The sequence below is a fragment of the Eublepharis macularius genome, chromosome 8 (assembly GCF_028583425.1).
Source record: "Eublepharis macularius isolate TG4126 chromosome 8, MPM_Emac_v1.0, whole genome shotgun sequence".
NCBI classification, from domain to species: domain Eukaryota; kingdom Metazoa; phylum Chordata; class Lepidosauria; order Squamata; family Eublepharidae; genus Eublepharis; species Eublepharis macularius.
Genome location: NC_072797.1, coordinates 19,219,983 through 19,245,225, shown reverse-complemented (window position 1 = coordinate 19,245,225; position 25,243 = coordinate 19,219,983). Strand labels below are relative to the sequence as shown.

The window sequence follows — 25,243 nt, the reverse complement described above, 5'->3', positions numbered from 1 at the left end:
CAAGCAAGGTCATTTTTAATTCAGCTAGAACTAACCAGCCTGAGACAAAAGGCAGGACCCAGGCAGCCCCTTATGAAAGCAGGAGGCCTTCAAGCGGGGAAAGAAGTCTCTGCAGCCCACCAACTGCTCTCCCTAATCGCAGCCCTCTTACGACACCTCTCATGCCATGCTGGGGCTCCACCCCAGTCCTCAGGCCTGGACTTGGCATGGCATAAGGATAGGAAGAGTCAGGAAAACCAAAATGCACAAGTGGAGTTCCACTCGTGCTTCTCTGGATCCAAGCCATTTTTCTTCGTTTCTGGTATCTGAACGCCTGGAATTGCTCATGCTGCTACTTTAGCGGATGCCCATCCTAGAATTCATGATTGTTAACAGGACGAGAGAAACCTAGTTTACGAGATCACGATCCTCATGGACCTAGGTTCAAAACACTGCAGCCCTTGGGCCATATCTTGCATTTCTCCAGTCCTATCTGCTTTTTCCCCCAGGTTCAAACATATCAAAAATATTACCCATCCATTCTTCACCGGTGCACTCTTCTATGACTATGAGCCTCAAACACAACATGTGGTGGTAAATGGCAACGGATGTCAATGATATCACATTCAACTGTGAGTGGATGGGAAAACTTGAGCCTGCACTCACGGCAGTGATTTGTTAGAGGGGACGGGACAACAGCGCATGACTGGGAATGGGACATGTCCATGTCGACCAGCCCAGCTAGTGACAACGAAGCTTTTTAGATCACCACACAACCACCATCTCAGAACTTGAAGCCAAAGAAACAAAGAAGAAGACAGTACTGAAGGGCAGTTGCTCTTCTCAAGGAGTTCTGGCACTACAAGGTCATTCATGTTAAGGGGGCTGCTTCCACACTGAGCTTTCGGTTCAGTTTTGCAACCAAACATGAGCGAGGGTTTTGGATCCACCGTGCAATGGCATTCCCCAACGGGGCCCCAAACATCCTTTCCTCGTGCTCGGTATGCCGTTATCCAAACCTGCTTAGCTATGTTCTCTCTAGGAAGATGGTGCTCCAAGCAGATTTGCCCATAGCGTGGATGGGAAAGTGCAGACTTCTGAACCTTCGCCCTCCATGTTGGAGCCATTTCCTCTCCCCATCAGTTTGTGCCCACTGATCCCCCCCATCCCACTACCGGCAAGTATTTTGCTGGCTTAAAAAAATGGGAAGTTACTACATCGCTGTATCAAGCTACTACCGGTTTTAAAAAAATCTTCGGATGGCGTGGGTGTGGGGAGGCAGAAGGGACTACCGAGAAGAGTGCACCCCCATGAGGACATCCTATTGAATGTCTCTGCGTCTCACAGCGCACCATGAGGAACTGCTCTCATGTGGAAGCAGCCAGGGTACATTTTAATAACGAGCCTTAAGGCATGGATCCTTTAAAGTCTATGGCAACATTCACAGCAATCTCAGCAGAGATGAGAATGTTATTTGAACTGAACAAAAAATCTAACATCAACCTGCCTCTTCTGAAGAATTAGGGTTTAGGTTGAGGGTTTAATAGTTTTGGAAGGATTTGGAAAGGGGAAAGACTTGACAATTAACAGAACGAATGGCTTAACTCTATGGAATGCAGTGATTTACACCGAGGGTGGAGCTTAGAGAGGAAGCCAGTTTACAGGAGAAAAACCGAAAGGCCACCCCTGGCCTAACTTTGAAATCAACAATATCTCTTGAATCCTGCCACATCAACTATAGATTGGATAATTACTGACCAGGATTCCAGTTGTAATAATTCTCTGAAGAGCAGCAACCTGCGCCATCTACATACAATAGAACAGCCTGTATCATGTCATATGTATTTTCATGCTATGTATAAAAAAACCCCTCCATATAAGCTAAAAACTATCAAACATTGGTGTGATGGTGAGTAAGGAGCGAGGGAGGCCCGCGTTCGGACTCTTAGAGCTGCTTCATCACGCATCACCTTAAAAATCTTAAGACTTTATTGCTTCTCTTCCTAAAAGAACTTTAAACTGATCAGAAACAATAGAATAAATTAGGTCACTCTTCTTCTCATATAAGAGCTTCAGAGTTGATGGGAATGCACAGGGCTTTTTTTCAGCAGGAATGTGGTGGAACGGAGTTCCGGAACCTCTCAAAAATGGTCACATGGCCGGTGGCCCCGCCCCCTGATCTCCAGACAGAGGGGAGTTTTGATTGCCCTCTGCGCTGCTCGGCGGCGCGGAGGGCAATCTAAACTCCCCTCTGTCTGGAGATCAGGGGTCGGGGCCACCGGCCATGTGACCATTTTCTCCGAGGGCAACCCACTGAGTTCCACCACCTCTTTTCCCAGAAAAAAAGCTCTGGGAATGCAAGTGAATCTTCCCCCCACCCCCAACCTCAAATAGGGTCTATTGTTTTACCACTATGATAACAAAATACTTTTAAGTATTGGTGGAAATCTACAACTCAAGGCCAAACTACATGGGGCGTTTTTAAATGAGTCAGGTCTGGGTACACAGAAGCGGTGAGGAAGGTCCATTTCAAACTCTGCAGGGACCTGATTCAACTCGGGAAAGTGAAGTGGGGGAGGAGGGGCTGGCTCCTGTCTTCCCCCGCTGTGCTGTTTGCCTGAGCCAAAATGGACTTGAGAAAGAGTTATTTCTCCCTTTGTGCAGTTGCACATGCAAAGAACGGTGCATGTGCAGGACTAAAGAGGAGCAAGTAACTCTCTCCCAGGGTTTTAGCTCGGGGTGGGGTGTAGGTGCCTCTCCTCCCTCTGCAGTGTGGTTCTGTACTGAATTGGGCCCCTGCAAAGTTTTAAATAAATGTCCCCTGCAGCTGCTGTGTGGCTGCAAGGATAGTGAGTCAGATTCGGAAAACCAGGACCTGACCAATTAAAAAATCTCTCGTGTAGCTTGGTCCTCAGAAGACTAGATCTTTTCCCCTAAGCTGCTCATCGCTACTGAATATTGGCCAGGAAGAGTTTGACGCAAGAAATTCGTTAATGCTGAATCCCACTCATGGTGCCCACCAGCCGGCTTGCAGATGTCCCATGCGTAGTGTCTGGGGGCTCTCAGAAACCTCTGAGTTATCTCAGTGGCTTCTGGGATGTGCCCTCATTTCCCATGCGCTCTTGCTGAGTAAGCAACGGTGCCATTTCTGACACAGCACAATGAGATCGGCTCTCATTTACCCCTGGGCAGGGCTCAGCTGGGTTGGAAGCTTGGTCTGGCTATCCACTTCAGTGCCACGTTGCTCAAATATCAATGGAAATCATGCCAGCTGGAACTGAGTCATGGGCCAGAAGTGTTGTGGGCACTGCCAACTGACCACCCCTTCCACAGATGTACGCTTGGAAAAGGAAGCTTTTTACTCTCCATATTAAAAAGAGCATAGCCCACAACTTCTTGAGGATCAATCCAACGCCGCTTATACTGATAAATTCCCACTGACCTTGCTAGCGTAAATTGTCATTCAGTCCGAACAGTGGGAAGAGTTTTTACACCGAACATGGAACAACGCAAATGTTTCCTGCCCTTAAAAGCAAGTTAGCTAAGAAACCAAGCAAATCTTCATAAGTAACACAAGTATTCTAACATCTGATGTGGAATGTGAAAAATAGATGCATATGAAAATACTTTCAAGTGATGTCCTTGGCAGCGTAACTACAGATGCAAAACTTCCTATTGTAAACAGCTCTGACTTTCCTACTGCATGAACTGACAAAATACTTCTGCATCGCTAAATGTGCGGAAGCTACCCTCCACCCCCACCCCACCCCTTGAAACATGTTGATAGAAGGGTGATTTTGAAGCGTATCTGAATTACAGAAAATACTTTTTTTTACACAAATGCTCTTTCCCCCCCTCTTAGAATTCAGTTTTGGGCACTTTTATGTTTTAAAAACCACAATCATTTGGCACTTCGGGTTAAATCCTTAGGCACAGTGGGACAAAGTCAGCTTGGCTAGACCTTCTCCATGCATTCGGTAGAGCTGCTGGAACTCGGCAGGGAGTTGATGGGACTCTTGCCACTTGGTAGTAAACTTGGTTCCCTTTTTATCATAGTAGTGGTAGGGAAGGTCTTCTCGGTTGTTTGGATTAAATCCAAACGGCCAAAATCCATACAGGTGGATTTCGTCACAAATCGCTGACGCAAGAGTATATGTAAGAATACCTGTGCTGAGCCTCTTGGGAGCCAAGTGTTTGTTCTTCCAGTACCTGTAAAATAACAACATAGAGTGATATATGGAAGTGACAATGTACTATGGAAATGTGTGTGTGTGTTATGGCGACCCTATGAATGAAAGACCTCCAAACCATTCTATCTTTAACAGCCTTGCTCAGATCCTGCAAACTGGAGGACGTGGCTTCTTTTGTTGAGTCAAGCCATCTTGTTTTAGGTCTTCCTCTTTTCCTACTGCCTCCCACTTTTCCTGGCATTATTGACTTATCCAGAGAATCTTGTCTTCTCATGATGTGACCAAACTACGATAGCTTTAGTCTTGTCATTTTAGCTTCTAAGGAGAATTCAGCCTTGATTTGATCTAGTACCCACTTATTTGTCTTTTTGGCTGTCCATGGTATCTGCAAAACTCTCCTCCAGCACCACAGTACTATGGAAATGCATAGTTATTATTCCTCACTAGTATATCCAGCCATCCACGGATTTCACAAAGTGGGAATTTCCTGCTTACAGCTTCTGTTGCAGCCTGCTGATGCCCCCTGAAATTATGTTCCTTGGGGACATCAGGCCCTCCTGAATAGCAAAGAGGGAAAAATGGGGGGAGTCTGCACTAGGAATGGGTGCAGATTACCAGGAGGGGAGTGCAGTTTGGGTCAGGAATTCGGGGAAAAGCCAATTTTTTGCTTATTTGGTAAAATCTAGCATTTTCTGGATCAAAATGCCAAATGAGATTCAGTATTTTGAACTCAAGTCCCTAGTAGATTCGGTAAAATTTGGTAAACAAGTCTTGACTGTTCCTTTTCTGTCTCCCTGCAAGGAAACAGCAGTTCCTGCCTTTTTTGCAGAAAGGGGAGGGGAGTCATTTTCCAACCACGCTCCACCAAATTTGCAGAGATCCTACTCCTGATTGTGCTCTAAAGACTCCCCAAGTTCCACAAGGGTTGGGCCCTGGAAGCCACCTCTATGAACCTCCAAAGAAGGTGCCCCCAGCCACTCATCATTATTTCCCATGGGGAAAACTATCTGGGGGCTATCCAGGGAGCTGGGGGTGGCATTTTCCAACAAAACTCCACCAAATTTGCAGGGGACCGGCTCCTTTCCCCCAATAAAATTTACTGAAGAGGGGACTACTCCTGATTGTCCTCTAAAGAACCCTCAAGTTTCAAGAAGATTGGCCCTCGAGGGCAAATTCTATGGGTCCCCAAAGAAGGTGCCCTCAGCCGCTCCATTGTTTCCTAGGAGAAAAGATCAAAGCTGACTCCCACATTGGGGCAAGGCTGCCATGGCCAAGGAACACTCCCAAATGCAAGCTGAGCTCATCCCAGAGAAATCCCAACAGAAGCAAACTGAAGCACAGGAATGCAACCCCCCCCCACAGAACCAAAGTGAAGCAAGGGGACCAACAATACACCAGAGAATCACGCCCATTCCACCCAAACCAAACTGAAGCAAGGGACACGGTTGCAACTTAGCCCAACAGAAGCAAACAAGTGCCTTGCACTTGTGACTGGGTACTGCTTGGTTCTGTTCTGTGGTGTTCCCCCACTGGCTGAACCCAGTGCCTGGCTTCTCTGAATGACACTGGTTCTGTTCGGCGAAGAGTCCCTTGTTTCATTTTGGTTTGGGAGGAATGGGTTCACTTCTAGCCAATTCACAGCACTCCATCTAAAATCTGTATATTTCTGATCTGGCTGAAGGAGATCTATGGGCAAAGGAATGACTTTAACCTGGATGTATTGCACCTTAACCTGTTCTGTGGGAGGATTTGAATGAATTTATTCCATGCTGTTCAAATATACCGGTATATGTGTGATTTTACTCTGTATATACACAAGGGCAGGGCTTTTTTCTGGGAAAAGAGGTGGTGGAACTCAGTGGGTTGCCCTTGGAGAAAATGGTCACATGGCTGGTGGCCCCACCCCCGATCTCCAGTCAGAGGGGACTTTAGATTGCCCTCCGTGCTGCAGCGCACGATCTAAACTCCCCTCTGTCTGGAGATCAGGGGGTGGGGACACCAGCCATGTGACCATTTTAAAGAGGTTCTGGAACTCCGTTCTACCACGGTTCAGCTGAAAAAAAGCTTTGCTCAAGGGTATGGAACTTATATGCTGAACCACACTGTGGATCTTTTAAAATCAAACTTAGGCACTTTTATTTGTTGAATTAAGTTATATACTGGTGTTTTAATTATTGTATCATATTCTTTCTTTTTGTTCCAACCTCTTTGCACACATCAATTACCAGCATCTCCTCAGCAAATGGAAATACCATTCTCTTGAAAGAACTGCGTGGTTGGGTATATGCCTTCAGCCTCCCGTCCAGAAACTGGTCCAGTTCACTCTTTACCACTGCCATAGGACCGCATTCTCCCCGGCCTTTCCTTGTCTGATGATGCTTTATACCAATTGTAAGCCTTACTCCGGACCAAAATTCTTGTTGTCTGCATCGACTCTCTTTATTCTCTTCCATGCATTAGTCAAAGTGTTGATATTCAAGTTACTCATTTATTTACAAAGAATCCAGTGTTGGGTTTGACCTTTAATAGCTTGGGCTCGACATACTTAAGAGAACGTCTTCCTTCTCCTGCACTCCTTGACACCATATTGGATCAACCGAGAATGGCCACCTACCAGATCCATATCATTCTCTGAACTGAAGAGGTTGGGCAGCCTCTGCTCACAGGGAGGCGAGTGTATGGTTGGATCCAGCCAGCTTTCTTGCTCAGTCTCCCTCAGTTCTCCTTACTACAGCCCCTATCCCATATGGAACCACAACATAGCCATTTTGAGCCATCAAAGAGGTCCCTTCTTCTGTTTTACCACTGGAAAAGCTGGCTGGATCTAACATTAGGTGCCAAAGTCCTCAAGTGCTTACTAGAATTGCTAGACTAAGAGTCAAAACACACGAGACGAAAAACCTAGATTCAACTCGTGTTCTCTTACCTAAAGGTTTGTCGGGAACTGTAGGCATCCTTGCAGCTTAAAGTTTAGCATTTACAGAGCAGCAGAGAGGGAAGTGCGGGGGTCCTTGCAGCTTAAAGTTTAGCATTTACAGAGCAGCAGGGAGAGACGTGCAGGTGTCCTTGCAGCTTAAAGTTTAGCATTTACAGTGCAGGCGTCCTTGCAGCTTAAAGTTTAGCATTTACAGAGCAGCAGGGAGGGAAGTGCAAGTGTGGGGTGCCTTTCCTCCCACTCTCAAGGTGCATCACAGCATTTTCCCTTCCCCTCACCCGACCTGGCCCTGCAGAGCGACGCCTGGCTGCACCAGGAGACTTTAAGCTGCAAGGACCCCCGCACTTCCCTCTCTGCTGCTCTGTAAATGCTAAACTTTAAGCTGCAAGGACACCTGCACGTCTCTCCCTGCTGCTCTGTAAATGCTAAACTTTAAGCTGCAAGGATGCCTACAGTTCCCGACAAACCTTTAGGTAAGAGAACACGAGTTGAATCTAGGTTTTTCGTCTCGTGTGTTTTGACTCTTAGGGAAAAAGCATTCAAGCCACAGCATGCCTGGCCAAACTTTGCCTCATATTTCCCAAGGAGGGTTTTTTTTGGGGGGGGAGCTGGGCGGGAGAACCTGCTGGCCTGAATGGGGCCTCTTGGACTTATTAGAGCTTGGGGAAAATCACACCAAAGCATATAGACGGAACAAAGGCTGTAAATGTACTGTAATGTAAGGACAAGCAGGGCTTTTTTTCAGCTGGAACGTGGCGGAACAGAGTTCCGGCACCTCTTGAAAATGGTCACATGGCCTGTGGCCCCACCCCCTGATCTCCAGACAGAGGGGAGTGTAGATTGCCCTCCGCGCCACTTGGTGCCAAGGGCAATCTAAACTCCCCTCTGTCTGGAGATCAGGGGGCGGGGCCACCGGCCATGTGACCATTTTCGCCAAGGGTAATTTAAACTTTAAAAAACTCGCCCCTTGTTCCAGCTGACCCAAAGTGACGTCATTGTGTGGTCCTGAGTTCCACCACCTCTTTTCCCAGAAAAAAAGCCCTGAGGACGAGAATATCATTATCTTGTGCTTTGGACTTTACAGGTGGTAAACCATAAAGTTTAGACATCTCTTAGCAACTGAGAGATAGATTCATGCTAAGCATCAAATAAAAGATGAGTTCAGTAATGGCAGAAGCTGCCTAGAAAGATTGTGCAAGTTCAGTAAGTACCTGTGGACAATCCAGTCTCCTGATGGGTGACTATCCTGGCCGTATGTCCTCCAAGCCTGAGCAACAGTCTACCCGGTTTGAATTCTATTGATCTCGTGTCCCCTTTAGCCTTCTTTCCCTATTGACCTGATTTGCACTAGTTCATTTCCTGGATCTTCCCTCCTATGTCCTTGGATTGTCTGCCTAGCTGTGACTAGGGTTACCGCAGCACCCCGAGAGTGTGTGAGTGGCCCTAGGTCACCCAGCAGAACGTGGCAGAGCAGAGATTCGAATCTGAGTCTCCCAGATCCTATTCTGACCCTCTAACCACTACACAACACTGGCTCTTATCACCTTGACCAATTTTCACAGCTCCTGGCACTGGCTTATTATTGACTATGTTCTTGTTTCTGCCTGCTGGTTCTCATTCTACAGTTCCCCCAACCCCTCCAAAGTGTATGTTACTTATATCCACCCAGGGGTCTAGTCTTGCACAGATTTCTGTGGGACTGACAACCAACAATACCGACTTGGCCCAAAGGCCTGTACCCAACCATTCTGTGCAAGTAACATGGAGTTTTCCTGCATTCTTCTCTGTTCCTGCAGCCCCTTCCAACATGGGGAGAGATAATTCCCAGGGTTATGGGTCCTGTGCAGAGGAATAGCCATGTGGGTTGGGGGGCAGGGGGACAAGGGGATGAAATTACTCCTCCTTCCACAAGTGTGAATCAGTTGAAGAACAGAATGGGCTTCACCTCCTTGTCCTTCCTGACCTGACCCCGCTGTCCTGCATGACTCTTTCTCTGCATTGATCCTACAAATCAGGGACCATCTTTCCAGGGCTCGGAAGGGGCTACAGGAATGGAGAGGAAAGCTGGAAAACTCTATGCGCTTTCTGTGCATGGATGGTTGGAAACAGTACAGTGAGTTGTAGTAGACAATCCACTGAATCTTAAAACTCAGTGATTCTGGACCCTGCTCATCAATTACAGAAGAGAAACATCAACGAGTGAGATAAACGCAAGAACGATACCTACTTGTTGACATGTTGCATTATATTTCCTGGCCAGGCCAACTGGACTTTTAATTGTCCTCGATGCTCAATAAAGAAGTCAACCAATGTTCTTGTGACAGTGGCTGACGTATGGAAGAAAAAGGCTGGGATCCAGAGAATGGCTCCATCAAGCTTTTTCAAGCTGAGAAAAAAGTTATTGCGATCTTGAATGGTCAGAAGGTTGTTGTAATATTTCTCCAGAATGCTTGGGTTGAAGGTGGTCAGGTTGGTTTTCCTGCCAACATCTTTCTGGAATGCCTCAGTGGGAGCAAAATTGCAACGGAAAACGAAATCAGATTTATCGATTTCCTGCCCGCATTGACTGCCCACCAGGATCCCGCTATTTCCAACAACAGCACAAATATTATAGTGCTTATTCTGAATGGGCGAGACGTCTGGAAGCAGTGCTCGGAAGTTATTGCTAATGGAGAAAACATATTTATGGCTGGAATAATCGTAGTGCATCAGCTGTCCAATCCGAACCATGCTCTTGGTCAAAGAAAAGTTTTTGACCACATCAACATTTTGAAGAATTTCTCGCCTGAAAGCAAAACAAAACAAAAATTTCATTAAAAAGAAAGATCACAGTTTCCCATGTTGCGTGATTGGCTTTGTTTTGAGAAGAATTTGCAACTAATTTTGGGAAAAAAGAGCATAAGTTTGAAACCTTCCTTGAAGAACTCTCCATTGTTTTTCAAAGTTTCTCTTATCTAACAATTAGTTTCTCTTATCTAACAATTTTTACCAAACAAAGCATATGAACATAATTTGGTGAGAGTAACAGAAGCAGTTAATCTCCTCAGCTCAGTGAGAAAGGTGGACAATAAATGAAATAAATAAAATAAAATAAAGTTTTGTTACATTACTAGAGGTGACCCCACTTGCTCCCTTTGCCAACCCCGTAGCTTCCTGTGCTCGTAACACTGTTTTGTATGTATTTGTGGTGTTTTCTGGTTTTTAAATGTATTTATATTTTTTGCCAACTGTAGTCAAAATTAGATTCATAACGTATGTCACACCTGCCTTTCTCCTCAGGGACCCAAAATGGCTTATATTGTTTTCTTTTGCTCTATTTTATCCTCACAACAACCCTGTGGGGTAGTTTACACTGAGGGTGTGACTGGCTGAAGGTAACCCAGCAACCATCTGTGGCAGAGGTGGGATTGGAACCCAGGGCTCTTTGCTTCCAGTCCCACGTTCTAACACTAAACCCCACGGGCTCTGATGGCTCAGGGAAGTCTTTAAACCTCCTGGGTTGTTTGAAACAGAGGGAACGTTTTCCACCTTCCCTGTATGTGCTGCTTTCACCTTTCTGCTTCCTTATGAGTAAATTTTTGGTTCCATGGCAGATAGCACAAGGATGTTTGGGCGTTAATCTGGGCCAGGAGATTCTGACTCCTGTCATTTTTGACACTGCAAGTCCCATCCTCTTCTCGAAGCTGACAGCCAATTTTCAAACACCTAAGCTTGATGTTCTGATGTGTTACGCCTAAACACAAACAAAGAACTTTAGCTTCCACGGCAAATAGCATGGGGGCGAGGATAACCTTGAGATAACCTGGCTCAGCACGTTCTCATTTCCTTCATATGTGGCACTACAACTTGCACAATCATTCTGAAACTGGTGCCCAAAGGACTCCTACCTTTATTTTCAGATTAGTTATGCCTGCCACAGATGGACAGGCAGACACATCCTTTTATTATTATATACATTACCATCTGTGGGAACAACAGCTCCCATGAGGCCCAGGTGTTGGGAATGCAACATTTAAAAAATAAATAAATGGGGAAACTTATAGGCTTGGACAGGGCTCATTTCGAGGGGGAACACACAGGAACGCAGGTCCGGCAGTTCCCCCAAGAGGTCATGTGTCAGGTGCCCCCCTCCCATCTGACTCTCAGCCATTTTGGGCCCATTTCAGCCTGGATTGGGGCCGAAACAGCCTGGATCGGGCCTCTGACAGGTGGTGGATCACTCTCCCACTCCGCAGCGGCCCAATCCTGACCATTTTGGGCCCCTTTTTGGCCATTTTCAGCCCCTTTTTGCCATTTTGGGCTCAATTTTGGCCCTGAATGGCCAGGATTGGGTCCAAAACAGCCAGGATAGGTGATGTCAGGGGGTATGGTATATGCAAATCAGTCATGCTAATAACACACTTCCGGTGATGGCAAGGGGCGTGGCATATGCCAATGAGTTATGCTAATGAGTTATGCTAATGAGTTCCTCCAGCTCTTTTTCTATGAAATGACCCCTGGGCTTGGATCCAGACTAGAATGTCCATGGATGCAAAGATTTTTGCTCATGGAGCACGAATTCCCCATCTTTACTCTCCTGTCAGACCAAAATGCCTCCCAAATTCTGATGCCTCCCAAATTTTACCCATTTATTATAAGTTTGCTCTGGTCCAATCTCCTCGGATATCGTGAGAAGATATTCCCAAGATATCATTCATGTTCTACTACAAACCTTGGGCCCCTGGAAAACCACATGGGCTAGGTCCTCAATAGATTTCTGGTCACAGGAGCAGACACGTTCAATCTATGGGGTCCCATTATAATAACCTCTTAATATTTTTAACATTATTCAATTGACCACCGATGAAGACTTTGTTATTGAAAATGTTATTTGTTATTGGAAATGTGCTCAGTTTTCTGTTTTAAGTTTGTGTGTTTTGTGATTGTTGTTTACATGTTTACATTTTGTTTGTTGTAGTGCTACCAGATCTCATCTATTATAACACACAAAGAGCCATTATATGAAGTAGAAATCTATTATCTTCTTTTTGGAGCCAGTAATATTATGGATGAGATCTCTGTTACTGGGGGGAAAGGACTCCAGTAATCATTCATTCATAGGGTCACCATAGGTTCGAGGCAACTTGACAGCACATAACATACACACAAGGAAGTTGTAACAACAGAGAGGATATGAAGACCTGTACCTCAAATGGTTCATCATAACATCATAGATGGAACCTACCCAAAGTTATTCAGCCTTTCTTTCCAATGGCTAGTTAGCTGCCAATGTTGAGGGGATCTCTAGGAGATCAGTGACCATCCTCCAAAGTAGGTCATGAGTACAGGTCTTAAGCTAGCAAGGTTTTATATTTGTCCATCTTGTTCCTGTTGCTTCATCGTATGCTTTGGGATTTGTGAGTATCTCCAATCTGGGTTCTTTTCCAACCCCTTTTTGCACATGCAGAAGAGAGGATGTCAGATTTCAGTTGCTGGTGTGACGGCTAATATCTTTGTTAACTATTATCAGTAAATGTAGCTTGTATTAGTATTCTAATGGATTAATTAGGACTCTCCTCACCCTAAATGCTTGTGCTCTCCCTTTCTTTCCATTACACAGAAATCAGATTAAAGAGATAGGGTTGGGTAATGCATGTCTCATGGTGCACATCCCCTGACCCTAATTGCCACATCCCATAATACTGATGTGGCATGTGTTATCCCTCAGTTTCTCCAAGGAGCTCAGGGTGGCATTCTTGGTTCTCCCCTCCTCCCATAATATTCTCAGAACAATCCTGTGAAGTAGGTTAGGTAGAGATCAGACCAAGGTTACCCACTGGTCTTCATGGCTGAGTGGGGATTTGAACCCGGGTCTCCCAGGACCTAGTCAACTCTTTGGCTCTCACTTGTTATACTTTCCTCTTCTCCCTTCTCTAGCTTTGCTGGCTTCCCCATCACCAAACTTAGATTGCAAGGGCCAGCAGGCAAGGGCATTCTGCTCTGCTTACATTATCCCTACATCCAGGGCTTTTTTCTGGGAAAAGAGGTGGTGGAACTCAGTGGGTTGCCCTCGGAGAAAATGGTCACATGGCTGGTGGCCCCACCCCCTGATCTTCGATACTGGGCAGGATAACTCCTAGTTATGGACAAGCTACAACCCTGTTCCTGTTGCAGAAGGGGAGACTCCTTTCTATCCACTTCCTTGGCACACAACAATTCCCAGATCTCTTGTGTCTATGCAGAAGTTAGTGCTGTCTTTCCCACTTCAGTCCAAGGACGGAAAGTGCTTCATAAACATTATGATTTCTCTTGTAAGGGTACACCTTCTCTTTCCTTTTTCACACAGAGGACTCTGTGGCTGACCCTCTCTGGTCAGAAGCCAGACTCCAACTCTTTTCTCTCTTCAGTTTATTCCAACTGTCAACCCCTCCCTCTGCTAGCACCAACTGTCACTTCAACATTCCATCACCAACTGCCATTTCAGGCTAGCCACAGAAGGAGGAGGGGGGAATATGTCAATCATCCCCCCTCTTTACTGCCCAGCAATACCAGCATTTGAAGCTGAGTCCATCACACACCCGTTAAAGAAACTGTAGACAACAAATGGCACAAGTTTGCTGATTTTGTGATTAAGTCATTGATTATCTGTATATATTTAATTATGAGGAAAACAGTAAGTCTAGTAAAAGCATACATTCCTTGGTGTTTCTTTTTGTGATGATATACTGATGGATTATAGCAGGCATTGTCTTAGAACAGGCATTCTCATGTCTAAGGACCAAATTCTCCTTTTAAAATGGTACTTGCCGCCTGTACTTTTTATATGTACCCGAATTAAAAATAATTAACAACCTTTAAGTTCAGTCTCCCGATTAATCTGAGCTGCCTTTTTTCAAGTTGATCTCCCCAAAAAATCAATTAATGTAGCCGATTAATTGAAGTAAATACGGCAGCTCCAGTAATACATTTTTGTGGTCTCCAAAACATAAAAAACGAGTGATTGAGCAGAGTAATAAAGAAACTAGCATTGTCAAGGCTCTGGGCAGGGATGCTTATTTGTCAGGCTCTTATTAGAACTTGAAATGGAACACATTTAGTTTGGGATTGTGATCATAATACAATTTACAAGAACATTTTTAAGCCAATAAAACTCTGGAGGTATATATTTTGCATTTCTGGGGCCAGGAAAGAGCTTTGCAAAGAAATGCCGCTGATTCCTTGAGCAACCAACGCAGGGCTAAGAAAGCGATCTTAAATGACATTAACGATAATGTGCTTGAAGTTTTGATGCGAGCGCTTCCAGTATCCTCATTTGGCATCTCTGAGCGACATTCATCTGTCTCCCCTCTGCAGACACATGACTCTTTAATATCCTATTTGGGGAAGCGCGTGGTCAATTACGAATATTAAGAAGGCTTTGGAGTTTCCCTTAATGTGAATAAGGCCAGTTAAAAAAACATTATAGTTTCCATTTGCTCATCATCGAGAGACAAGAAAACAACTTGGGTTTATTTCATTACTTATTGGCGTTGCTTGTGGGCTCCTCTCCCAAGGAACAGCTCAGGCTGGGGGTAAGTGTTACTTGTCACACTAGGGAGAACTGATTTTTTAATTTTCTTCATTCATATCCTCCGTTTCTTTCCAATGGGGACCCAAAGTGGCTTACATCATGCTCCTCTCCTCCATTTTATCCTTACAACAACCCTGTGAGACAGAAGAGCAAGATCTGGGTCCAAAAGCACATTAAAGACCAACTAGATTTCCAAGGTATGAGCTTCTGAGAGTCAATGCTCCCTGTGTCAGATATGAGGACTGGAGAAAGGCAAGAGTCTTTAAAATCCAGGCAGAGGGTGAGAGGGGTATTGCAAACTAGAGTGTTAGGAAGCTAGCTATAATACATGCTAATAGAGCCTGGGTGTGAAGTGCGGAAAATTAGCATCTGTAATGTGATAAAAATCCCCTAAACCAAAATCTCTTTTCCCCTCCAAACTGCGACAAATCATTCAGAAGCCAAGCTCTGACATTGTTACGCATTCAGAGTTCCACATGAAAGATTTCGAAAACTAAACACGCTTTTCCACAGACAAACATGAAATATGATAGGGAATTTTACCCTGCTCTTTTTCCTCTTGTTTCTTTTGGTCCTGGATGATGTGCCCAATTCCCTGAACTTGCAATTGTATGCAACCAACGAACCAACGAACCAACGAACCAACGAACCAACGAACCAACGAACCAACGAACCAACGAACCAACGAACCAACGAACCAACCAACCAACCAACCAACCAACCAACCAACCAACCAACCAACCAACCAACCAACCAACCAACCAACCAACCAACCATCAAAGAAATATACGAAATATACTGCTTTCCCCAACAAAGTGGTGAATCCCTTTCTTAATCCTACTACAGGTATTGTGGTGAAGAGTATGAAGTATGAGATACGTTTTGCATCTCACTCCAGCCATTAAGAATGTAGATCTAAGTAGAATTACATCCTTCTAAATCCCTTGGCTTCAACAGACTTAAAAGGCGGTAAGATTGCAATGTAAATATTACAGTCGTTAGAAAGCTCTAGAGAGATCCCAAAGTAACAGGTTAACACCATGAATGTCCAAAATGTGGCCAAAACCCCCTCTTTGGCTGTTACCTGAAGTACTTCACAGTTTAATCATCTTCTTTTGTTTGATGAAACGAGTTCCTATTTTCTTAATCTCTTTCTCAAAACAGGATGATGGCAACTTGCAAAACCCTGTGTTTCTTTTGCCATCTCAGTATTAAAAATTAAGCAATCTCCAATGTTGCTTCTTGTTTGTACAATGCCAAATAATTTGCAATCAGATTAACAGCCAAAATCTTGGAGAACAGCTTTTTATTGCACTTGACTCTAGCTGTCCAAGAAGAATTTCTTGGGCTTGAAAGCACACAATCCATCTGAGTGAAAAAAAATATGTAATTTCTGATTATGATCACTTCTTGAGCTTTGGGGGACTTTATTCTGACTCATAATTAAGAGATCAGGATTAGGCCACAAGACAGTGTACTTATTCCCCCAATATCTTTCCCTTTTGGGGAGTGAATTCTTCCCTCCTGCCTTAACGATGCTTAAGGAATATATCTACACCAACCTTAAGCGGTACTAAGACTAACCCAGTGTTTGTTAATTAGCAACATGATAAGATATTGTTTGCTAATCTGAGAGGGGAAGGATTTTCTCCAAGGAAGAAACAAGCTGGAATCTGAGATTGTGAGATCTTGAGGCTGGCTCTCAGTTTCTTAACTGTGGCTAATGACAACATTATGACCTGACTAATATTACTAATGTTCCAAACCCTGTGGAATAGTTCTATCAATCCAAGTATTATCTTCGACAGAATAAGCCAGGGGTGGCAAAACTGTGGCTCGGGAGCCACATGCAGCTCTTCTAGACATATTGTGCAGCTCCCAGAGGTCTCTGAGTATCGCCGTGGCTGTACAGTTTATTTTAGTTTCGTTTATTTCCCTTCCTTCTCTTCTTTCATTCTTTCTTTCCATGTCTTTCCCCATCACTTTCCTTTCTTTCCTTGTCATTTCCAGCATACTGCACCAAAACTCCACCCCTTCCTGTGATGCCACTTTCAAGACACTCCCCCAAACCCGCCTCTTCCTCTGAAGTCACTTCAATGCATCATGTCTTGTGGCTCTCAAACATCTGACATTTATGCCATGTGGCTCTTACATTAGGCAAGTTTGGCCACCCCTGGAATAAGCACAATCCAACAGTTTGGTATAATGTGACCAAACTGTCCCCCTTCTCCCCAATCTCATCCGGTTTCTTGTTCTTCATGCAAGACCTAAAACCTGTGTGCTCTTAGCAGGTAGGGAACGGATGCATTGGAGACTGGGCACATGTAACAATTATCACATGACAGCTCTGCTTGCAGAGAGGTCTGAAAGCAGAGGAAGCTGAAGGGGATCAAAATCACATACACGGCAAAAGAAGAACTGCCGGCTGTCTCACTCCATTGTGTATCTCCCTATTTCTCTCTCCTTAGAGACTAACTTTTCCTACTCCAATCTTCCTCCCAACTCCAGGAATAACAACAACAACATTTGATTTATATACCGCCCTTCAGGACAACTTAATGCCCACTCAGAGCAGTTTACAAAGTATGTTACCATTATCCCCACAACAAAACACCCTGTGAGGTGGGTGGGGCTGAGAGAGCTCCAGAGAGCTGTGACTAGCCCAAGGTCACCCAGCTGGCTTCAAGTGGAGGAGTGAGGAATCAAACCCGGCTCTCCAGATTAGAGTCCTGCGCTCTTAACCACTACACCAAACTGGCTTTCCATCAAAGATAAGAGGAGATAAATGACTGAAGATGGTTGGCTCTTTTTCACTATCTCTAGCCTTCAGAAGTCTCTCCAACAGAGCTCTGATGTGATGGGAGTGCTCTGATGCGGTGGGGGTAACATGTAGCCAGGCTTTGAAGAAGCACTGGAATGCAGGGGAGTGGGATATAAGAAGCCAATACTGGAAGGAGGCATATATATGTGGGAAAAAGTGGACTTCACAGACTTGATTTGGAACTAACCAAATCATTGCTTACTGATCTGTAATAATACCATATTGCGTCACATCCAGCCAACGTTTTTGCTCAGTCTTCTCCAATTCTCCTCCTTACTACAGTCACTGACCTACACGGCTTGGGCCATGCAGGTCCCATGTTCCCCAGTGTAGCCAATCTTGGTCCCCTCCTCCCTTTTTCACCAGTGGAAAAGGTGGGTGGATTTATCCCACTGACACAAAACAGAAAGAAGTGACTGGTATTGGCCAGTTTAGTATTCTATCTTCCCTTCAAGGCAATTCTGGCATTTGAAAAACCTGAACTTCTGAAAGCTTTGGTCAATTATTCATAGTTTAGGTAGTGGCTTGTGTTCTTAAAACCCCCAAGAGCACAGACTGGGCTGGAGCCTATGACTCCCTTCCACTAACCTGGAATCTATGACAGTCTTCTACTAAGCCCTCCATCAACAGAGAAATACTTTCCCCGTTGGAGAATGACCTTTTTTTGATGGAGAAAGGCTTCCTCTGATGGAGGCAAGTCTTTGCTGAAGGAAGTCTTTTTCTGTTGGTGGAAGACTTGGTGGAAGGATCCAACTTAGTGGGAACATGTCATGGGATCCAACAGTATCTGTTGGCCTAACAATTATTCAGAAGAGCAAAGGGCTCTTACGATTTCTAAGGTATCATTTTGGCTTGCTTGCCTCTCTCACCTTTGTTGTAAGAATGCCGTTCTGTTGAATGTCCACTTGGGAGTTTTATCTTGCAGCTCTTGGTTCATGGAGTTTGTATTGGGCACAAAGGAAGGATCGAGGAACTTCAGTGCAAACTGGGACCTGTGACAAAGAAGCAGACATCCATACTGTCAATGATTGCATTTCAGGGTTTAAAGGCCAAAATGATTCATTCTATTACAGGCAAGAAGAATCGGGCACTAACAATGCCATCCTATGCAGAATTCCATCTTTGTAAATCCATTGAAGCCAATGGGCTTGGAAGCATATAACTCTCCTTAGGATTGCACCACAAAGGAGCAGTCATATTACCCAATCAATGGAAAAGTATTCTGGCACATTATAAGCCAGTATCTGAACACATAGCTTCACTGAGTTCAATTCCAGATGAATTGCCGTGTTGTAGCCAGTGTATTTATTCTCCTTGATATGCTATCTTTTCATGTGCAAGGAGATTTTTCATGGAGAGTTCAATTTACCATTACCGTAAGAATGTAACAAGATCAGTGGCTGGATCAGATCAGCGGCTCAGCAGTCACACAGCAGTTAACCACTTATCCTGCAGAACCAACAAACAGGGCATGGAGGCTGAGGCTTACCTTCTAGCCCTGATATCCAGATGTTCACAGCCTCTGCCTATGTAGGTTCCTTTTAGTCATCATATGTAGTGTGGACATATCTTCCATGAATCTGTCTATGTATGAATGTGCTGTCAAGTTGGAACCAAATTATGGTGACCTCAGCAAGGGTTTTCAAGGCAAATGAGAAGCAGAGGTGGTTTTCCATAGCCTTCCTTTCCAGATCAACTCCAGTCTTCCTGGGGGTGGGTGGGTGGATCTCCCATCCAAGTATTGACCCAACTTAGCTTCTGAAGTCTGATGAAATTGTCCTATCTGACACAGTTCCACCACCTACGAATCTGTCTCATCCCCCGTTAAAGCCATCGGTGTTAGGTCCACTAGAACATCGAACACCACAATTAAATAACTCACTGAATAAAGAAGTATTGCCTTTTGTCCATCCGGCATCTCCTGCCTATCAATTTTATTGGGTGTCCCTGAGTCCAAGTAATATGGGAGAGGGAGAATAAGTTCTCCATATCTGCTCTCTCTGTCCCAAGCATAATTTTATAAACCTCTATCACGTCCCCACCCAGTCATCCATTTCTAAAATCAGAACTCCCAGACTCGTTTAGCCTCTCCTTATATAAAAGATGTCCAAACCCCTTAATCATCTGGGTTGCCCTTTTCCAGTGCTGCAATATCCCTTTTAAGATACAGCAAGCTCAGTACTCCAAAGGAAGTTGCACCCTAGGGGGCATTACATTTTTGCCCATTTCATTTTCAATGCCTTCCCTAATAATTCGCACCAAAGAACATGCCTTTGTCGTTGCTCCCGCACACTGAGTTGACATTTTCAACTAGCTATAGCCCCAAGATTTCTTTCCCTCTCTGTCTCAGTCACTACCAGCATTAGGAAGAGCAGACTGACAAACTACAGTCCAAGAAAAGTGTTTCCATTAAATTCCATTAAATGTACAAACTGGCCCTTAATCTGTTCATGCACGCTCTGAACACAAGTGTTGTGATATTTTACAGACTCCCTACAAGCATGCGGCCATAATTGCAGTCAACTGCAATGCCTCCTTTCAGACGCCTCCGTCTGGTCTTCTCATCTCCTCATTCTTGCGCTTCGCTCTGTTTTCCACACTTCCCTTCCTATGTCCCTGGCTTCCCACCTTACAGCCTTTGGCTCTTTCTTTTGCTGCTTCTCTCAGTGCAGAATTGTCTGTTGGTCTTTCCGCAGCCTCCTGGTTCTCTTGTTCCACTGCCTCCTCCCTTCCTAGACCCAATAATTCTTCTGCACAATGTTCTGTAGCTACCTCCTCCTTAAACAGCGTGCATATTTTCTCTTATGCCTCCTTCTCCTACACTTTCTTCTCAACTCACTTTCTCCTCGACTGCCTTCCTTGACCAATCCTGGCTCTAAGCTCTTTTTTGCTAAGTTCCATTCTTTGGCTCAGCCCCTGGCACTGTCTCTGCCAGCAGTTCTCAGCCAACCAGTGCCAGAGTCTTTGCAAGATCATCACCTGATTGGTCTTTAACCCATGAGTCAAGACCTTCCAGTGGACCATTGAGCCCCTCCTCTGCTGCCTTGCATGCTCCTATAGAGCTACAGGGTTTTTTTTGCTGCCTTTTGGAAGGATTTTTGCTTGGAAGGTCCTTGCTTCTCTTTGCATACATGCAAAGAACAGCAGTAGGATAGTGAGGCGAGATTGCTCAGTGGTGGAAAGGATTCATCCTGAACGGTTGTGAATTTTGGCTTGTTTCTCACTATGTTTCATCTCTTGGTACTCAGCTTACATTTCCTGACCTCTTTTGGTTTGCTGCCCATGGCTCCACCTTTTCCTGGCATGTGACTCTGACTTCCTGATAGATGCTTGCAGCTTAATGAGTCCCAGATCTGGAAAGACTGAAGATGACCGACATGATGCATCTTCAAATAAATCAGGCAGTTTCTAAAGATGCCCCCGGATTCTAATTTTAATGAAATTAACGTCTAACTAAATGCAGAGACTAATTGTAACTCCAGATGGCTTACAACAGCCAAAACTACAAGTAGAAATAAACCACAATACATAAATATAATAAACCCAAGCAAATAATACAGACTCGGCATTACCAGTAACTTTAAATCAAAGTTCAGCTCTGCTCAAATAAATTCCAATTTCTTGAGTTTTTTTAAAAAAATTAAAATGTTGTAGCATGATTTCCAAAAGCATGGAGGGATAAGCTGTGCCTGACTATCAGAACATAAGAAGAACCCTGTTGGATCATCTTATGTTCATGTACACAGATCCTGGCCCATTGCTTTTTGAAAATCAGGTCACATATTTTGGGGGAACTCAGTTGGGAAATGCATATTATGGCCAAAGGTACCAAGTGGTTAATTTGGTATGTGTCTAGATCTTGCTACTTTTTAGGCACATGTATCTATCTTTTTCTTAATCTGTTTCCTCTGTATCATGAAGTAGGCTGTTGCTTATGTATCAGAAACATGGTTTGTTTCACAATTCTGGGAAGCACATCCATGGAGGAAAAAGCATGAAACCGTTTTGGCTATTATTATACCTTATGATTACACGTTTATTTATTTTGCTTCATGCACCCAAAATACATATATGTATTTTGTGGAATGTACTCCTGTGTACAATCAACCCATTGCTTTCACATTTTTACCTATGCAGAAGTGAGTCCCATGTAGGAAAAGTATAATATGTACAACATATTACATGTTTTTGTCTCTATGTTGACCCTATGCCTTTCCTCTTCTTTTAGCCTGGACTGATTTAGGTTCAGTCTACACTTTGGTTGAGCAGGAATATCCTACTTCAAACCTCCTTGGCATGGTGCCGTCTTCATTGTGCAGCTCATCATATTCTTGGGAAGAATCTGTGTGTTAGCCATGTGCAAATGTTCTATGCAATGAGGATTAAGAGGGCCTAGTGTACTTTACAAATAATAAACAATATTTCTTAAGAAGAACCGTGCTACATGTGACAGCGGCAGGAATAAATATAACATGTGCAAGCCCTTTCAAGCTGTCTCTATGCAATAAAGTAGCCCAGCCCAAGGCTGAAAATGAACTTAATAATAACCCACCCTTTGAAATCTATTTTACATTATTTTAAACATCTTAAAGATAGGGCATCATTCACAAATGTCCCTTGGTAATCCTTAAACGGATTAAATTGACCCAGAAACCAGAGAATGTCATATCAGCACCATGGACAGCGACCAACACATTTCAGCAGCCCTCGGGAGAGTCAAGCCAGGTTTTCCAGTTAACTCACCACTCCTTCCAGCGCCTAGCATTTTTTACTAACTTTTCCTTCAGTACAGGGAGCAAGAGTTTCAAGCAAACATACACACGGAGGGGCACATGTGTGTTTTTGAACATGGGGAAAAGGGAGCGTATTTTGCAGCTGAGCCAGTGCACACCTCTACGGTTTCTCTTGATGCCTAAGGGGCTCCAATCACCTTGGGATTTACAGAAGAAGCCTGAACGTTTCTCGTGATTTACGACTCTTTGGCAGGCTGTACCCTTCCCCTCCCCCTTTCCCAATTTTCAGGCTGATCTCTGAGCAGAGATCAGGTTTCTCTTGATTTTGTAGGTTGTAGCTGGAAAACCAGCATTTCCAGGGAGATTCCAAAGCAGAATCAGGTGCACAAAGCATCTTCCTCCAAACCCCACACGCCGTGGGACCCTGCAGCAAAACCAGACAGGGAACTGGAAGAAGTGGGGTGGAGGTGGGATGGCGGAGAGAAAACTAGAGCTCCTCCGAAGCTTTCCCAAAGTAATCGTCTGTCTCTGTTTCTCAGTCGAGGGAAAGAAGCGCTGAAGATGTCTTTCTCCATCTCTAGCCAAGGCGACAGGGCGCCTGCGCCATTATCTCGCCCCATGGAATATACATGAATTGGGCAATCAGCCACCATGATGTTCATCAGCTGGTCTCCTTATATATGTGTGTGTGTGAGAGAGGTACACACACACATATACTGGGGGATTCTCCAATGCTCCCCCTCCACACTGAAGCAAAAGCTCAGTCTGCCGGCTCTGATCGATTTCCACACAAAAAGCATTTCAAGGGGGTGTTTTAGGGTTGGAGCAAAAAATGGAGTGGGAGGGCATTTGGGGGAAAGAGGAGCACGGATACAGTCAGCATATTCACCTTTCTCCCCCTCTGCCCCCATCCGCCAGCATGCATATCCTTTATCCAGCTGACCACCCCCTCCCCCCTTCTCAGTAAGGGTAAAAAAAATATGGCAAGTACTCACCTAAATCCGGCATGGAACATGTACATTCTGGGCACCCCCGAGTTGGCGTATTTGGGAGTGGTGAAGATATTGTCTTTTTTCAGAGACACGTAACTGATGAAGGACAAAATCAGCAGAGCCACGCTGAGCATTACCAGACCCAGGACGCTAACCACCCGGACCATCTTGCAGTTTCTCATGCCTGGGGGGGAGGGGGGAGAACAAGAAGGGCGATGAGCGCTACATTGGAGTTAACACACCCAGAAAGCGAGGATGGAGCTGCGTGCGTGTGTGTGTGCTTGTGTGGCGGTCTGGCTAAGGAGGGGGAGGGGGGAAATCAAAGGATTAATTCTAAGCACACCAAAAAAAAATTACAAGAGCTAAGAGCTGGAACAATAGAGAATTAAAAATAATAATAATAAAATGGAGGGCATGAGCTGCAGTATTGAAATGGCAGCTGGTGGGTGTGGGTAAAAAAAGGTGGATCCTGCTGGAAATTATTGACGGCTGCCAGATTCTGCCTGGTTCCCTCTTCAAAAGCACACAAGGGGGATCACAAGCTCACTAGATCCTAGAATGTTCTGGAGAAGCACTCGGATGCCCAGTCTTGGATCTGTGCCAGGTTTTGCACCCAGATGCTATTCAATGAGCAGGAAACGCAACAGATTTTGTAGACTCACAGACCCCCCAACCAAGCAACACTCACTCAGGACGTGAGCTGACATTTTGGAGATGACTAAAAACTAGAACCTGGAGAGGAACATCTTCGAACTCTGTGCTGAAATCCCAGTGTCATAGCACAGAATGTTAAAGTATGAAGGCCTGCCATATAGCTTTGCAGTGGGGCCTCCGAAAGATACAACCATCAAAAAGTTCAGATTTTTAATAACTATATTCTCAGATTGCTGCCAAGGAAGATGTAGGCTCTACTTTTAAAAGAGTCATGCCAGCACCACTACTTGAATAGAAGCCCTTATTTAAATTGTCTGGCAGTGGCTCAGCATCGGGCAACTGATACTCTGCTTATGCTCAGAGGTAGTCTTGTTGCATATTATTAATTTTGGTTCTGTCCCATTTTTCAGCTCTCAAAGGGGCAGACTTTTAGAAAAAAAATATACACTAATCAATTATCTTTTCCCTCCCAGTATTCCCAATATATTATTTCCCATTATTCTGGCCCAGATGTTACTTGGAATCTGTTTCTTTTAGCAAAGGAGGTGGCTAAAGATGGTGCTGTTTCTTAATACGGTAAGTAGTTAACATGTGGAATTCACTGTCACAGGATGTAGTGATGCCTTCTATCTCCTATAGCTTTAAAAGGGGGTCAGATACATCCATGGAGGAAAAGTCCATCAATGGTTATTAGCGATGATCAATAATTTATTTATTTCCTTTATTTATACCCTACTTTTCTCCCCAATGGGGCCCCAAAGTGGCTCAGAACATTCTCCCCCTTCTCCATTTTATCCTCACAACAACAACCCTGTGAGGTAGGTTAGGCTGAGAGTGTGTGACAGGCCCAATATCATCCAGTGAGCTTCCAGGGCACAGAGGGGATTTGAACCTAAGCCTCCCAGATCCCAGTCTGACACTCTATCTACTACACCAAGTTTAGAGGGAGTAAAATCTCTGAACATCGGTTCTTGGGAGCAACAACAACAGGAGAGTTTGGTCTTAACAAATTGTTTGTAAGACTCTATGGAGGGGGGCATTGGGTTGGCTACTGTGGAAATAGAATTCTGGACAAGATGAACACACATGAATAATGAGTCAGTTCATCGGCATATAAAGGTCATTGTTGTTGTAATAGACTGCACTTTACAGCAGGTTTCCATAGTGCAGCAAAATCAGAGAGCTGGGAGGGAAAGGGTTAACTATTCCCTAGAGTGGAGAGCTTGAGTGACAGGCTCCTCCCTCTTCTCTGATTGGTCAGTTACAACCAACTGACTGCCTTCAGTCTGGCTGGCTCCGGGCCTATGACTTCATCCTGGAGATGTCATGGAGATGTCAGGGATTGAACCTGGGACCTTGTGCGCACCAAACAGATGCTCAGAGCCATCAC

General features: G+C 44.6%; 1 protein-coding gene across 1 annotated transcript; it reads right to left on the bottom strand.

The window, feature by feature from the left end:
• Positions 1-3,905: 3,905 nt before the first annotated feature.
• On the bottom strand, positions 3,906-23,390 carry ST8SIA3 (ST8 alpha-N-acetyl-neuraminide alpha-2,8-sialyltransferase 3). Its single transcript, XM_054987364.1, has 4 exons — positions 23,203-23,390; positions 18,344-18,466; positions 9,332-9,889; positions 3,906-4,188 (listed from the first exon to the last, which is right to left on the bottom strand). Exons 1-4 carry the CDS (start codon positions 23,379-23,381, stop codon positions 3,906-3,908), a joined length of 1,143 nt encoding a protein of 380 aa, XP_054843339.1. The 5' UTR covers positions 23,382-23,390.
• Positions 23,391-25,243: the final 1,853 nt, after the last annotated feature.

Bases quoted from the DNA above. Each gene is read 5' to 3' on its own strand.
- ST8SIA3 (XM_054987364.1), bottom strand. From the start codon at position 23,381: ATGAGAAACTGCAAGATGGTCCGGGTGGTTAGCGTCCTGGGTCTGGTA. The intron at 18,467-23,202 runs GTGAGTACTTGC...TCTTTGTCACAG, and splicing joins ATGTTCCATGCCGGATTTAG to GTCCCAGTTTGCACTGAAGT. The intron at 9,890-18,343 runs GTGAGAGAGGCA...TTTTGCTTTCAG, and splicing joins ACGGCATTCTTACAACAAAG to GCGAGAAATTCTTCAAAATG.